General features: G+C 40.8%; 5 protein-coding genes across 5 annotated transcripts; 2 read left to right on the top strand and 3 right to left on the bottom strand.

Annotated features, from left to right (window-relative positions):
• Window positions 1–2,094: 2,094 nt before the first annotated feature.
• On the top strand, window positions 2,095–3,384 carry EAE98_006973 (uncharacterized protein; the record flags this gene model as incomplete). Its single annotated transcript, XM_038954596.1, has 1 exon — window positions 2,095–3,384. One exon carries the CDS (start codon window positions 2,095–2,097, stop codon window positions 3,382–3,384), a length of 1,290 nt encoding a protein of 429 aa, XP_038809276.1.
• A 1,225-nt stretch (window positions 3,385–4,609) lies between these two features.
• On the bottom strand, window positions 4,610–5,354 carry EAE98_006972 (uncharacterized protein; the record flags this gene model as incomplete). Its single annotated transcript, XM_038954595.1, has 2 exons — window positions 4,610–5,248; window positions 5,301–5,354. 2 exons carry the CDS (start codon window positions 5,352–5,354, stop codon window positions 4,610–4,612), a joined length of 693 nt encoding a protein of 230 aa, XP_038809275.1.
• A 540-nt stretch (window positions 5,355–5,894) lies between these two features.
• EAE98_006971 (uncharacterized protein) lies at window positions 5,895–6,489 on the bottom strand (the record flags this gene model as incomplete). Its single annotated transcript, XM_038954594.1, has 2 exons — window positions 5,895–5,987; window positions 6,061–6,489. 2 exons carry the CDS (start codon window positions 6,487–6,489, stop codon window positions 5,895–5,897), a joined length of 522 nt encoding a protein of 173 aa, XP_038809274.1.
• Window positions 6,490–7,402: 913 nt separating this feature from the next.
• On the bottom strand, window positions 7,403–9,784 carry EAE98_006970 (uncharacterized protein). Its single transcript, XM_038954593.1, has 3 exons — window positions 9,405–9,784; window positions 9,208–9,343; window positions 7,403–9,154 (listed from the first exon to the last, which is right to left on the bottom strand). Exons 1-3 carry the CDS (start codon window positions 9,503–9,505, stop codon window positions 7,508–7,510), a joined length of 1,884 nt encoding a protein of 627 aa, XP_038809273.1. The 5' UTR covers window positions 9,506–9,784; the 3' UTR covers window positions 7,403–7,507.
• On the top strand, window positions 9,785–12,326 carry EAE98_006969 (uncharacterized protein). The gene is made up of 3 exons (XM_038954592.1): window positions 9,785–10,058; window positions 10,118–11,396; window positions 11,448–12,326. The coding sequence occupies exons 1-3, from the start codon at window positions 9,977–9,979 to the stop codon at window positions 11,659–11,661; spliced, it is 1,575 nt and encodes a 524-aa protein (XP_038809272.1). The 5' UTR covers window positions 9,785–9,976; the 3' UTR covers window positions 11,662–12,326.
• The last annotated feature ends 3,323 nt before the right edge of the window (window positions 12,327–15,649 follow it).

The following is a 15,649-nucleotide window of genomic DNA, read 5'->3' as shown; positions in this document are numbered from 1 at the left end:
CTACTGTTTCCTTGGCTTCATTGAATCATAATCCATTTCCTTTTCCATTATTATAATCTTTTCTTTCCCCTTGATTTTTCCCTCCTGTATATCAAAACTTAGTGACCCTGATATGAAGTAAAACTGTTACTGCACCTAAGCAGAAGCCGCGTGGTAAGATGTGAACAGTCTGCAGGAAATTCTAACTCAAAATTTATATGGAGCGCGAAGTCTTCAACGTAACATGCGTCCACTCACAAATACTGTCAGATAATCAACCGAAAAGTAACTTTGCTTCAAATCGACCTCTTCGCTCGCGGATTATTACTGATTCAGACAGAGCATATTGTAAAGTCTTTTCATTCCAGTAAATCCAAAAGTCGGCCTGAACACTATGAAAACATACATCTAGACTCCGCGCAGACTCCAATCCATCACAGCCCAATCTTCAATTCCATTAGCACACGAAGCTCAATACTCGCGATTTGAGACTCTTCTCCTCTCTTTCCAAAAGTGGCCCAATCTCTCTCTTTCTGGTGGAAGGGGAAGACAATCAATTGCGAATCCATTTTCGAAGAGTAGTAATGTCATCTGAAGTCAATCTGATATTACCCCATGAAGGTTCAATTATCGTTTCAATTTTCTTACCATTTCGATCAGCTTGGAGTTTCTCATTTTCTAGCTGTTTTCATTCATTATCCTCTCTTCTCTCTTCTCTCTTATGAGTTGGTAGACTTCATCCTTTCTCAACCTCAAGGGATGAGGAGGATCTGTACACGCCAACCATTACACGCCTATATCTCCATCATCTACCAAATAAATCCCGTTCTTGTAGAAAAGGTATAAATCTCTTATCATACAGTCTAAATGATGCTCAGCATTGTTGATTTTGATAAGAACCCCTCGACGCCCAACTAATAAGATCAGACTAAATTGTGAGCCTCAACACCATCCGTCACCCAATCAATGCACAATCTGATTTACAAGCTTTTTCTTTTGAATGTGTCTCAAGACTTTCATGTCAATTTAAACCTCCGCTGATATGACAAGTTGGTGTTTCCAATCCTCTTTCGTGGTATCTGACCTTCTACCTATCTAGCAAGCTACTTCTACTGCCTCATTAAAGACATTCAAAGTTCTATATTTCTGCGACTTATTTCATTGAGTATACCTTCAGTTCTTTATTGATTATTCGTTGATTTATTGATTAATCTTTGTTATCATGTCGCCTAGCACTATAATGACATTGTTTATCGTGAGAGCAATTTACCGGTGAGTAGTTTGACAGCACTGGCGGACATCTTCCCATCTGAGCCAGCAATGGAAGTTTATATCTAACATCATCGGTAGGTCGTACCTTTCCATACCAGTTAGTAGCTAATCAGCTGTTCCAGAATGTCAAGAATCGGGTGCGTTCGAGGGGCACGGAAATGGAAATTTTATCTTTCAAAGGCCATTTCGCAGAAGAAGTCGTCAAAGAAGTCCTTAAAATAACGGATATAGGAAAGTTTATTTTCATTCCCGGCAACTACCACCATAAGATTCATGCTTTCGCTAGTTAGCAGCTCATCGGTGAGTGCGCCAAGGTGTTTTTTTTTCTCAATGAGTTTGCCAGAATTTGAAGCTAGCAGATAGCTGACCGGATGGTGCAATGGACAGTGAAAGGAACGAACTGAAGAAAGAGAACAACAGTTGGAGAGTTATTTTTGTGCAACATCATTATACGACTATTATGAGCATTTCTTCATCTTTCTTTCAATTACAAGTGGACGTTTCCAATTGCCTTGTCCTCAAGACTGATTCATCCTCCAAGGTCTTCCTTTGTGTACCATAACAAAGGTTCCTTCTCCTGTCTATTCTCCTTTTTCTGTCCTCAAAGAATGAAGGATTGTTAATGACAAAGCAATTGGAACAGAGATCGCTCACCGCGAAAACAACAACACTACAAAATCCTTAAACGAAATATAAAAGTAATGGGTATCCGTTTGAATCATTTTAATACAGAATCATTCAGCTACACAGTTACTTCATCAATACTCAACAATAAGCATCATCATTAGTATACACAGAACCACAACGCACTCTACCCAACAAACCCGCAATTTACTATACACGATGGATACATTCCAAGACTTGTCAAGCCTGGCGCTTGAGTTCCAAGTTGAATCAACAATCAAATCTCCCGGCGAGCCTGAGGTTATCAGAAAGCGAGATCAGTTCAAAAATGCCTGGCAAGAGTTAGCGGATATGACACTAGATGTCGAAGACGAGACTGACAATAACAATCCCCAACAATCTCAAGGTCCTACAGAATTTCACACGAAATTCCACCTCTTCCCTAAGCTCCCATTGGAAATTAGACGAATGATCTGGGGACTCACTGTAACTCCGCGTGTGATTGCATCCAAGAATTGTTTATTGCCTATGGAAGAGGCAAACTACGCGAATGATGGGGATCCACTGCCGTTGATTCCAAGAGCTCTTTGCCCTCTCAACATTGTACCTTACAGTGGTATGCCCGCTGCATTTTGGGCTTGCTTTGAAAGTAGGAACGCAATCGCTGCATATTATCACAACATTGCTGTTGTGCCCAAGGAAATTGAATTCAAGCACGGAAATTTGCCAATAGGAACACTTGAAAAGTATCGCCCTGCAAAATTCTCAGACTTTTATCGTATAGATAAACAGACCCGTGAATTCGAAAGCATTCGCGAAGAAACTTTTTCATTTCCTTTGCAGCCATCCGTTCCTTTCAATCCAGATATAGATATCTTCAATTTTGACATCCTCGGGTTTGATGTAGACGTGGTAAATTATCACCTAGCGGAAGCTAACCTTCTTTACTTCCAAATTCCACTGCCTGCAGATTGGAAGCCTTGGCGTCACGTAGATGAGGAGATGGCAAGCTGGTTGATCCATCCTTGGGCTGTCAAAAGAGTTCAAATCACACCAGAATCACAATTTTGGTCGATTTCCAAGCACGACTTTACCAATGGCTTAGTTCTTCCAATGGAACCTGTGATTTTTTCAAATTTCATCTTCCAAGATCTTGATGAATTCATTCTTCAAGATGCCGACTGTCTACTTTACCACAAGTTTGACTTGCCCATAAATCGAAACCATTGGGGTAGATATCTTATGAGGATGTTCAGAGTTGAGGCCTCCCATAATGAATTTGCAGCCATGAGAGCAGGCTCCAAATTCAAGATACCAAAAGTCACGATTCTGCCTGGTGCCAAAATTTCAAAAAGATGTAAGCATTGCATTGAGAAACAGAGACTCGCCCGGGAAATTTTCGTAAACATAAAAGACTACAAGTATCGGCAAAAACAGAGGAATCTCAGAATGGTTGAGAAATTTGGCAAAGACAAGGCTTTGTGGGTCTACTCTCGACGCTACTGGTAAGTAAGTCGAACCTCCTTCATTCCTTTTCGTTTTATTTCATTAGTCTTTTCTATCAAAACAGTCAGTAAAACAATACCCAAAAAATTTCACATATTTCCTAATAAACACTTTCTTTCTAATTATACGTACTCCAAGTGAAATCAAATCACCTTCTAATCTGCATTTTCCATTGATTTTCCATTCATGAACCCATTACCGAAACGTAAAACTCCCAATTTTGGAGCTTTGCTTGAAATGCTAACAGCGCAAAGCTTTCGCTTGAAACTTTCCTCAACTCGATCGCCCCTACTCTATCCCTTGCATTTCGTCTCTATCCAAGTTCTAAATTTCCCAGAAACGATGACTCAACCAAAATCCGAGTTTCTTGGTAAGTGTGACTAATAATTCCATGATTCCGTTTTCGTCTTCGCAATACTTTGAGACGTTGTAGTAGAGTACTTACAGGCCCACATACGTGTGGGAGAGTTGTAAACACCGACAAGAAACATAAACATGCCACTACACGTATCTTATTATGATAAGACACCATCGAGTTCTTGTATAGGATCAGAATCCAGAAAGTAATCTTTTCTGCTGCTTTGGAAAATCACCCCATCCTTGTGAATTCACTGGATTCGATTCTGAGCGTATGGGTGTCATTTAAGTCGATTTGCATCATTATTTCTGGAATACCAGAAGTTTCATACTAAGTTAACAGCCCTCTATTGGATTTCTTTAGTCATTAGTTATACAAGTAACATCGATCACTAAGGTTGTTACTTCCAAATTCTATTCGTGTCAGTCAGTGATTTGATGACACCGATACTCAGTTCTTTGCAAGAGATATGGCATCACTTGCCTCGATATGTTTAAATGCAGTCACAAAAGTATTGATTCAACTGTCCTCACAATCACTTGCGGGTAGTGTATTTAAATGTGTTAATAAAGTCTCGCTCATTGCTAATCTCAATAAAGCAATCACAAAGCTCCAATGTCACATCCTTCATATCCTTCATATCCTTCATATCCTTCATATCCTTCATATCCTTCATATCCTTCATATCCTTCATATCCTTCATATCCTTCATATCCTTCATATCCTTCATATCCTTCATATCCTTCATATCCTTCATATCCTTCATATCCTTCATATTGCCCTTCCAAGAAAACATAAACCCGAAAACATCACTTAAATGTGTTGAAACAATGCAGATTGCTGTGGCGAGGAAATCTTCTTGAGTGGGGCTTAATACTCATAACGACCCCAGCTATTGGGTACTGAGTGTATATTGGGGTCTGGAGGTGTTATTCGTATAGCAGTTTGATTCGAATCATGGTGATGACGATAATGACTGGCGGAACTGGATCTTCTCCGACGACTTGATTCTTCATGCGGTCGCGTTGGATGGTCACCGTGGGATGAACGGCGGTGACGTGGTCTCTCTCCCGAATCTAGCGCACGGGTTGGTTCAAGCCAGCCATTACTGTTAGAACGGGGCCTACTTCCATCGGAGCCATACGATGAGCCGTCTTGAGCACATTCCGATGTATTTTGGGACCATTCTTCGATCTGTTCGAACCAATTTTTGGGCGCAAGAAGCTCATTTTTCTCTCTCTCGAATTCTTCTTTCGCTTTTTCAAGTGAAGCCTCTCTTAATGAGATCGTAGTTTTCCTTATTGAGATCTCAACTTTCTGACCTTCAAGATATAAGTTCATAAAAGCATTTCGTTCTTCCTCTTCGGCCACTTTCATCTCCCTCTCGGACACCATTCTTTCGCGCCTTGCAAGCATTTGTGTGTCGTGACCTATCTCAGAGATGTGCCGGTGGCATCTGCAATAGTCAGGGCAATCACGAATACAGTATTTAGTTTTAGTTTCCTCTTTCTGTTCAATAGATGTTAGTGATATTTGTGCGGAAGCGGCAATGGTCACTTACTTTGTGAACGTGTCCTCGAGAGCACTTGAATGTTTCTTCGTGAGAGGCTTGCATGGTTGATCTGTTGGTTTTTGTTTATTGAATTATGGTCTTTGTTCTTAGTTTTAAGTCTGGATTAGAAAAGTTGTTGGTTTGGGTTTTGATTTGGTTTCCAGACTGGGCTGGGGAAGGGTAAGGACATTCAACCAGTTAGTCTTGGCTCGCATAATATGAATTATGAATATTTGATCTGGCGGATTCATACATGATTATGCACAGAGTCAGAAGATTTAGTTCTCTGCTGACTCAATCTAAGTATCTATCCTAACACACAGTCATCTAGTAAAAAAGTTGTATTCGAGTCATACAAGAGCGCATCTTTTGCAATTTACTTCCAGTAGTGATTAGAATTGTACACGCAATATACCGACTTCGATTCTACCATACTGCGAATCACTGCTGCAACCTCGTAAAAATGCAGTGCTGAAATTATTCTACCTTATGAAAATGATCACTGATCGTCAATCAGTTGCCTTTCCTTTGCGATCCACTTCTCTGCTCCACTCCCTACACAATCCTTCGCCATACATGCCGCACTCCCCATCCACACTTCACCTACGCGCACTCGGCGACCTTTTCACATTCTCGACAAACCAAGTGTCCGCACTCTTCACACTTGTTCTCCGCAAGCGAATTCTTCTTCTTACACTATCAAGTCATAATCAGCAAGAGCTCGCCCCATCACTCCATTCCTCCCATAAATAAAGGAAATATAACCTACCAGTCTCTTAACAGCACTCTCCGTCATACTTCTCATGCTATCCAAAACCTTGGCTTCTTCGGCTATCTTACTACAGCAAGTCCAATAAAACCCATAAAGATGATTTAAACTCGAATTTTTTGGACAGGAGGTCGAAGTTGGTTTCATACTCGGTGCAGAACTTAAATTCTTATCCCCATTGCCGATTTCCACTCCCGGGCGAAAATTGAGTCCAGTGAATCCCTTCATGACCCTATCGCTCTTTCGCTCCTTTTCAGGACTCAGGGTATCTTGTCTGGGTAAAGGTAATGGACCTTGGAATTGTGGTTTATAAATTGAGGTTGGAGATCTCAACGGGGCGAAGTTGGGGGGGATTCGGTAGAAGGTATCCGAGTCTGGTACCATTAATAATGATGAGGGGGTGAATGGCGTGCTCATATCTGCGTCCATTTTTGTTCTTGGGCGTATTTCAGGACAGAGAAAAGTTATTTGGCTGATGTTTTGATAGTGGACGGAAGATGGAGGATAATGTAAGTTATGTCGGTTGCTTGCCTGGAGTTCTGAAGATTTGATATGTGAAGATATTTTATAATATTTTGAACAGGTAAGAGATCACAAACAGAGAGTGATCTAAATAGAAGAATACAAATCTGTACAAAAACATGATGGTCTTACTAGCCGTACCTGGCTACATTTGCAAAGTAGATGCCCGTACGAAGTCAGTACTGCATTGCAAGACGAAATATTACACGAAGAACAAACCAGCTAGCAAATTCATCGGATTTCGATGCCGTATAATTGTTGTACTATCAATGCTAGTTATCCATTACCCTTCCTACCCTACCTCCTATGTAGCTCCTCGCTTATCATTCTTGACTCTCCACTATTCTCTCTACACTATGTAAGTGAGCGTGAATTTCGACGGAAGTGTTTTTGCTCATGTGTTCCTAAATAATCTATTGTTTTGGTTAAAATAGATCTCGTCAAATAATCGTGAAACTCCATGTTAGTAAGTTTGGTAGCTGGAAGTGCTCTCGCTTGTGATGGAGATTTGTATCCAAAATTCTGGTACCTATGCAAGATGGTAATGGAAAGTTGAATTTAATCTGCTTTACCCGTATGGTAATCTGGGCTTCCCAGCTGTTGTAAAGAGCTACAAATCGATAAAAGAGAATCGTTGAAAGGTTTACATTTTGGCCGGAATTCTGAAGAAAAAAAGAAAAGTGGAGAGCAAAACGAGACTAATAGTGTTAGGCAATCTTGTGCCGGGCTGAAATGTGTACAGAATGCGGGAAGATTAGTTTGAGAAGACTTCACCACTGGAGATGAAGGAGGGAAACACTTCATACTTCATACTTCATACTTTATCAGTTGAAAACTCTTCGACTTCTGTTTTAGAAAGCTGTACAGAAACCTCTCACAGCTTTACTTAATATATTTACTCTTCAAAGTATGTAATCCATATGTGTTATATGTAGCTGGCAGCAAGATTGCCAACATCGGCTAGCTGTAAATTGGGTGCTGGTGACTGCGCTGAGTCGATCCAATTCTCCCAAAACTTCACTCCTTCTATACTTACTTCCCTACATAAAGCACCACTTTCCTCAGCCATTTCAAGCTCTTCTTCAGCTACTCCTATGCTCCATCCAAAACGTTCTGCGGCGTCTTGTGATGTAACCCCCTGACCAAATTCTTGCCAGTCCCATGGCACTTCCTTCTCCGGTGGGAATACGTGCAAATCTCTCAACCATGCCAGCAAAGTTTTGATTGTCTTTTCGTCAGTCCTATCACTGCCTTGGACCACTAGTACTCCACTACGAAACTGTCTCAATCTTACAGGAAGCTTCAGCTTCTCCCACAATCTTGCAGCCTTTTCGAAGTCCAACGGACTAACGAGTTCAACGCCACCCCGAGCACGGTTGAAAGTGGCCCATAGATCAACCAGACTAATAATGCCTCCAGTCTTGCGCAGGATTCCTCTAGCATCATCTGTGAGAAATTCTGCAAGATTCCTTGACAACTCCGAAATATACAATGACTCAGAATTGCTCCCACCACCAAGCATATCTTTCGTCGTTACCAAACCAAGGGCACTTGCAACTGCATTAGATTCAGTATTTCCATTCGTGTTATTACTGCTGGCAAATGATTCGGCAAGAGCAATAATCTCTTTGGCCGACGCCATCAATGCGTCGAGATCCTCAAAAGCATTTCCTATAACAAGTTCATTATTCTTACGGACTTCAAGACGTCTTTGCTCCAGGCCTGCGATTCCAACCGTTTTCGTCCGCTCACCATTTGGTGTAGAACTACCCGAGCCTGATCCACTGTCTGTCCTAACATGACGATTGGTTTTAGGTATCGGGGGAGCATTTTGAAGAAGCCATTTACGCTGTGTCATGGATGATTTGAGACGATCGAGGAACAATTTTTCTCCACCACCTCGAAATGATAATTTGATGCTTTCATTTGTTTCCGTCCCAGGAGCTGGCAGATTATTCAATGTAGGGCCTGGGGACAACATACGTCGTTGTGAGGGACTTATTCCGGTTGGGAGGTCTTGTGACAGTAGTGGAGCCCCACAAAGCTCACAAGCCATGAGCGATGGATGGTTTAAGAACGTGCATCTAGGACAAGCAAAGGATGCCTCATTGGATCCACCTGAAGGAGACTCGTCCTGGTCAACTCCAAATTGACTTGAGGGTGTATCCCAAGAATCAGATTGCGGACGAGGGGCATCTGGCCGACCTCTCACTGGTAAGGGTGTTTTAACCGGGGTTGTAGTAGTGGGAGTTGGTCTGTTGCCCGCACTCGATATAGCTGCCTTAAGAATAAGAGCAAACGGAGGTTTGATACCACATGCTAAGCATGGGGGCAAAGGCGTGTTTGCATTAGATGTGACTGGATCGAAATTCGAGGGGACGGGATTCGAGAAAGAACAGATTGGACAAATCCATGTGGCACTACTTGCGGGTGTAGGCTCGGAAGCTGGCAGATGGAAAGGACTATCGGTTCGTGATAATGGAGATGATGTTTCACTTCGATTTTGGACAGAGGATCGTTTCGAAGGCTTCGGGACAAGAGTAATCTTGGCGGATGATTTCAAGAAACCAGCCTGTAACAATGTTAACTATGTATAGCCTCAAGAATATAGCTAGTAGCTCTTACGTAAAACTCATAACGATCAACGTCTTTGAGATCTATTGCTAGAGAATTCCTTCTTGGATCATCATTGTCTACATAACATATTCGATGAGATGTCAAGTAGACCTGACCATTCTGATGATCAGGAATTTTGTATTTCCTATTTACAATTTAGGTAAGCATGCCTCTTTCTCATATTGCTTGCTTGAGCAAACACTTACCCCTCATAAAGCCCAACATTGTCTTGGACAAAGAGGTTGAGCTCATCTGGCAAATAGAAAGGCCTCAAAGCAGTCGTGAGGTCTAAATGTTTTAAAAACATTCGTCCACGCAAGCCATGTACTGAGAGTTTTTCTGATATCTGTCTAAGGACAATGCAGTGCACATCTGCTGGGAACGATGAGGACAAACGATTGCAGCATCTGCAGGTCCTTGTGGAAGGTTAAGACAATTCACATTCACTATCATACCCTTATCATGATGCAATCATCACTGCTGTAAATTGGGCAATCCTGACTACTTGGACTACCGTAGCAAGTTTTTCCGCCTTTTCTAGCTCGTCTCGTGACTGATCGATAGTAGAACAACTCATTCGGTTAATTGTCCATTTCAACCCGGGCAAACCAGCCATTCTTACAAAACATTCCATCACTTCACAACCTCGAAAACTATTCTAGAAAAATTCAGATACATTCTACACACCATTTTCTCAAGAACCTTTCTTATCAAAGACCCAGTCGCGTTTCTTGTATCGCATCACTAATATCTAAGAGCGTAAAAGCATAAGTTCTATATGTACAATACGATGGCTTCACCATGGAACTCTAATATTCCACCGCCTCCAGGTACGACAGGCTCATATGGCTATCAGCAAGGTGAGCAATCCTCTTTTCTACCAAAATCCATATTCTGGTTTCTGACAAAAAATCTACAGTCGCGCCGATAGTTGCCCCAGCTTATCATCCAGTGCAAGTTCGACAATCATTTAATCAAGCCCCACCCATAATATATAACCCAGCAGTAATCCCCCAGCAATCACCCCCTCAATCAATACCACCTCCTGTCCAGAAGAAGAGAGACTGGCCACAGTCAGTTCGTAATTACGTTCAACGTTCATTCGACGTCGCGCATGCCATCGCCGGTATTGAGCGTCCAGACATGGAAAACATGTTGAAAAAGACCATCACCGAGGCATCCGATACCGATACACTCTTCTCCCGTGATTGGGATAATTATCCACTTCCTCAACAATTAATACAAAGAGAACGTTCAAAGGCAGCCGCTGCATGGCAGCAGGAATCATTAAATTTTCAACTAGCTACGACCGGTCTCGCGAATTCGACCAAGAAGAGGAAATCTATAGAAGGAAGCAGTGATGAGAACCTCGCAGCAATGCCGCCGTGGCGTGCTAACAACCGCGCGGGAAATGATGATCGTGCCAATTTAACACCCTCCAAACAACGATTTGATAAGCGACAACAACCATTCCAAGACGATCTCTCCCACAAAGGTACAAGTAAGTTTCAGAAAAACCTAGAGAAGCGACAAAAACGATTTGATGGTGGCTACAAATCTACCTATAAATCTAAGACACCGACACCAGAACCAATGATGGGACCCTTGATCGGTACGAATACAACGTTAGAAAAAGAGTACTTCCGTTTGACTACTGCACCCGTTGCTTCACAGGTTCGCCCTGAGTACATCTTACGGGAAACGCTAGATCTGTTGAAAAAGAAGTGGAAAAAGGAAGGAAACTATTCTTATATCTGCGACCAATTCAAATCTATGCGACAGGACCTCACGGTTCAGCGTATCAAGAATGAATTTACTGTCACTGTCTACGAAATTCACGCGCGTATTGCATTGGAGAAGGGGGATCTCGGTGAGTATAATCAATGCCAGACTCAACTTCGGGCCCTTTATGCCCAGAAGATTGGTGGTAATCCCGTGGAGTTTAAGGCATATCGTATTTTATATTTTATTCACACAGCTAACCGCACGGCATTGAATGATGTCATTGCGGATCTAACAAAAGCAGAGAAGGAATCCGAAGCGGTAATACACGCATTGAGTGTACGTTCGGCATTAGCATTGGGCAATTATCACAAATTCTTTAGACTCTACCTCGATACTCCGAATATGGGAGCATATCTCATGGATATGTTTGTCGCCCGAGAACGTTTGGCTGCTTTGTCGAAAATTTGCAGAACGTAAGTTAATCCAATGGTAATCGATTTAAAGAGCCAACTAACACATCGTAGTTACAAACCCGAGGTCAAATTAAGGTTCGTCACGGAAGAACTAGGATTCGAATCCGACGGCGATGCTGCCCAATTCATTTGTGACCACAATGGACAGGCCTTGTTAGTAGAGAAAGATGGCGACCTTCGATTTCTTTCTGGCCAGGCCGGTCAGATTTTTGAAACTGCAAAAGCTGAAGCTTTCCGCGCGATTGATATCAAGGGCCAAATCTAACACTTTTGTACTTTCCGAATTGGTTCATATATTGCCATCTTTCACCCATTTCGTCATTTTTTTCTCTCTCCATGGTTATTCAAAGACGCCCTTCACCTTAAATCTACATGATTTAACTTTCCTGATTGGCCTCCCCTCATAGAACGAGATGTGGGTCTAGATGACTGCGCGTTCCGTCTTCATCCGCTTGTCCTTTCACAGAATGGATTTTCGAGTCGACCAAGAACACACTCGAGTTTTCTTTTCCCCCTTCTTCGGTTTCGAATGGGATAAACCCTTTGCACTGTTACTTTCTTTCTCTTCTTTGATGCATGGTGAATATCTAGGTGGAGTTTGTGGTTTTGGCGTATAGTGACGGAGTGGAGTGCTAGCCGTTAATGGTAAGCACATTGGGGACAGGAGTTCAAAGTTCTTTTGTACCTTGCATGGTGGCAGTGGAGGGAGCGTTTGATACAATCTTGCATGCATGGCGTTGCACAAAATTGTGCTCGAGGCGGTTTATACCGCCTTTTATTTCGCATGTTGGCTTATAGAACCCTCGTAGCTCTGTACATACTGCAACTTGAGGCGAGGGTTTACATTAAGTAGTACTGACAAAAGTTTGAGGCAATGGATGGATACAAAATTTCATGAATATTGAAAATCAACCAAAAACTATTCCCCTGTCTTTTCAATTGAATTTGAGCTGTGCATGTATGTATCTAACACCATCGTACGATTTTTAATAATTGTAGATTTCACGACGACCCCATTAATATACGAGGAAGAGCGATTCTTCATGCCTAGAAAATTCTTTTCCTGGACCCTTATGCCTTGAATGTAAAAGCAGAGCTGCTTTAATCCAAAGCTCACTTTATCTCAACTACTAACAATACCTAGTCATTTTGACAAAATAGCTCGTTTCAGATAGAGCTTTTAGTGAGTCGTAGCGTCGATGTGGTGAGGGGTCACGGGAGATTCAAGGAAGCCTAGAAGGTTGAGGGAAGCTTGAGAGAAGCTTGAGAAGCTTGGAAGAAAATGGAAAGAAGGCGGAGAGAAGGTGGAGAGAAGGTGGGAGAAGGCGGATAGAAGAAAGGGTTGCTTGGACGTTGGGTGATGTTAATTTTGGGATGTTGGAATGATATGTGTTGTGTGGAGGGTGGAGGGTGGATGGTGGATGGATGGAGGGTGGATGGAGGGGCCTGCATTTTTAAGCTTGGGGATTGGGGTTTGCGGTTTAGTGGTGCAATCTAGTAAGTGAGTTTATTGAGAATTGGGAATTGGGAATTGGGAGTTGAAAGTTGAGAATTGAAAGTTGAGAGTTGGAAATTGGATTAGAAATTGAAAGTTGGGAATTGGGAGTTGAGAATTGGGAGTTGGGAGTTAGGAGTTGAAGGAAGGGAAAGCTTAGAAGGGGGGAGTAATAAGGATATAAGAATTGAGGATAAGGGTTGAAAGGAAGTTGGGATGAGATAGGAGATAGGAGAGGGAAGAGAAAATAAAGAATAAAGAAGAGGGTTCGAATGTGTAATTATTAGTGAAGATAGATGGTGTGAAATGAGAAGATAGGTAGTAGGTAGAGGATGAATGGAGTGGATTGGGGTGGGGTGGTATTGATGTATTTTTGATGTATAGTTTTGATATATAGACTACTTGTAAATCTGATATCATAGTTCCAAATAAATATCGAAATCTATCTATCTATAAAATACCAAATCATATTACAATCACAACAACAACCACAAACAAAATCTCTTCTTCTCCTTCTCTCCTTCAAACATTCATCATCAACCCCCTTTCCCTTCTGCTCCTCTCTATAAAACAACTCATCCTATATATTACATTACATCATAAGATACCTCTCGCTAAATACCATTCTCAAGCTATTTATATAATATCTAGATAGATATGAGAGTTCGAGACTCTATATACTATATATCGCATACAGATTTATTCTATATCTACTTTTTTGCTTCTAGAATTTCAGGGGAGAAGTATCTATTTTGTATGGAGTGGAAAATGTAGAGTGGAAAATATAGAGTAGTAAATAGATGTAAAAAAGATGAATTTGAATTTGAAAGGGGTGAGAGGTGAGAGGTATAGAGGTTTTATAGTTTGTAATTAGGATTTGTAGTTTATAGTTTATAGTTTGGGATTGGGATTGGGATTTTTGAGGATATATATATTATGTATATCAGGAGGGTTCTTATATAAATAAGAAGTTATTTCTGAAATATCTTTTTTCTTATTTTTTTGATATAATTTATATATTAGATATATCTATATATATAAAATACTTTTAATCTCAATCTTAATCTCAATCTAGAAGTATAGTATAATATATTAAACTAGAAAATAAAACAAATACAATAGTACGCTAAACACTAGCGCACCTAGGTATAAATAGTCTTAGCTGGTACAAATAAGAACTTCGTCTCTCTTTTATACTTACACCGTATCATACAAAGTAAAAGTCTAATAAAATATAGAAGAAATAATTTATATATTAATTACTCTCTCTGTAAAATCTAGACGTAGTAAAAAGATAGTATTACTATACTAATATCTACTTCGTATATTTAAGACGTAATAGAGGAGGTGGATTTACTTTACGATAATATTATAAGATTATTTATCTGATAGTATGTATAAAGACGAGAGTAGAGGGGTTTAGAAGAATAGAGGAATTTAAATTGAGATTAAAGGAATTAGGATTGGGATTAGGATTGAGATTACTTTTTTGAGATGAGGAATTGAGGATTGGGGGTCAAAATGTTGTATTTTGAGATGGATATTATAGTGAGATTAAGAGAATGAGGGGATATATATATATATGATATAATCGATCGATGAATAAATAGATAGATGAATATTATAATATATTCGAAAGGAATGAAACCCAAACAAACAAATACACTCAAACCAAACAACCACACCAAAACACATCCAAATAAACCATCAAATAACATCCCACTCAGCCCTGAAATGATGGGGCATTTACTAAATACTAAATACTATACCGGCACGACGTACTTCCACGAGTATTCTAAGTTCTAACAGATAATAAGATTCCACTTTCCTTCCACTTTCCTTTCCACTTTCCAGCTATCTCGTGAATCAAGCGTGGCGCCATTGAGAGAGTGGGGAGAGTATGGAAGAGGGATTGTGATTGTGATTGTGATTGGAAGAGGAGGGGTGTTTGAGACATACATATACATATACATATACATGTTGATGAGGAGTGAGGAGTAAGGAGTGAGGAGTGGTGATGCAGGTCCCAGGTGCTTTGGGGGGGGGGGGGGTGTATGTGTGTGGGTGGGTAGTTTTGGATGGGTTTGGGGGGGGAGAGGATTTGTGTGTGTGGGTGAATTGTGTGGGTTTGTGGGTGTGTGGTTGGGTTGGAATGGAATGGGAGGAATGGGAGGAATGGGAGGAATGGGAGGAATGGGAGGAATGGGAGGAATGGGATTGGAATGGGATTGGAATTGGATTGTTAGGTAGGAGAGGTGTAGAGTACGTATATATGTATGAAGAAGTATCTTGGATATATAACATTAATAAGGTAGAATAGACAGAGAGAGATAAGATGTAGTTATGATAATACTAGATAGATATACCCATCTCATAAGCAAGTATCTATCGAGTCTACTTTACATACCTACCAGTACTATTTATTATATATAAAACGAACAACTCGAACTGAAATATCAATCATTAAATAATCTTACAGAGTACAAAACCCAAGACCAACACTACGACTCAATTTCTCAATTTCTCCATCATCATTATTATAGATACCTAGTACCCCTCACTACATTCCATTTTCCCAGTACTATACAATATGGTATCGACGATGTAGATCACGATGACGACGACTCTGGCAAGAGAAGATAGGGATGTCAAAGTATAATTGATGAAAAGGTTTAATTTGAGATGGATTATGCTTTCTATTTTTTCTTTTTTTTTCTTTTTTTTTTTCCTGGGGGGTTTTTGAGGGGTTTTGGGAAAG

The sequence above is a fragment of the Botrytis deweyae genome (genome assembly GCF_014898535.1).
Source record: "Botrytis deweyae strain B1 chromosome Unknown BDEW_015, whole genome shotgun sequence".
Taxonomy (NCBI): Eukaryota; Fungi; Ascomycota; class Leotiomycetes; order Helotiales; family Sclerotiniaceae; genus Botrytis; species Botrytis deweyae.
The sequence above is the reverse complement of the archived record's forward strand: the minus strand, read 5'-3'. Positions and strand labels throughout refer to the sequence as shown.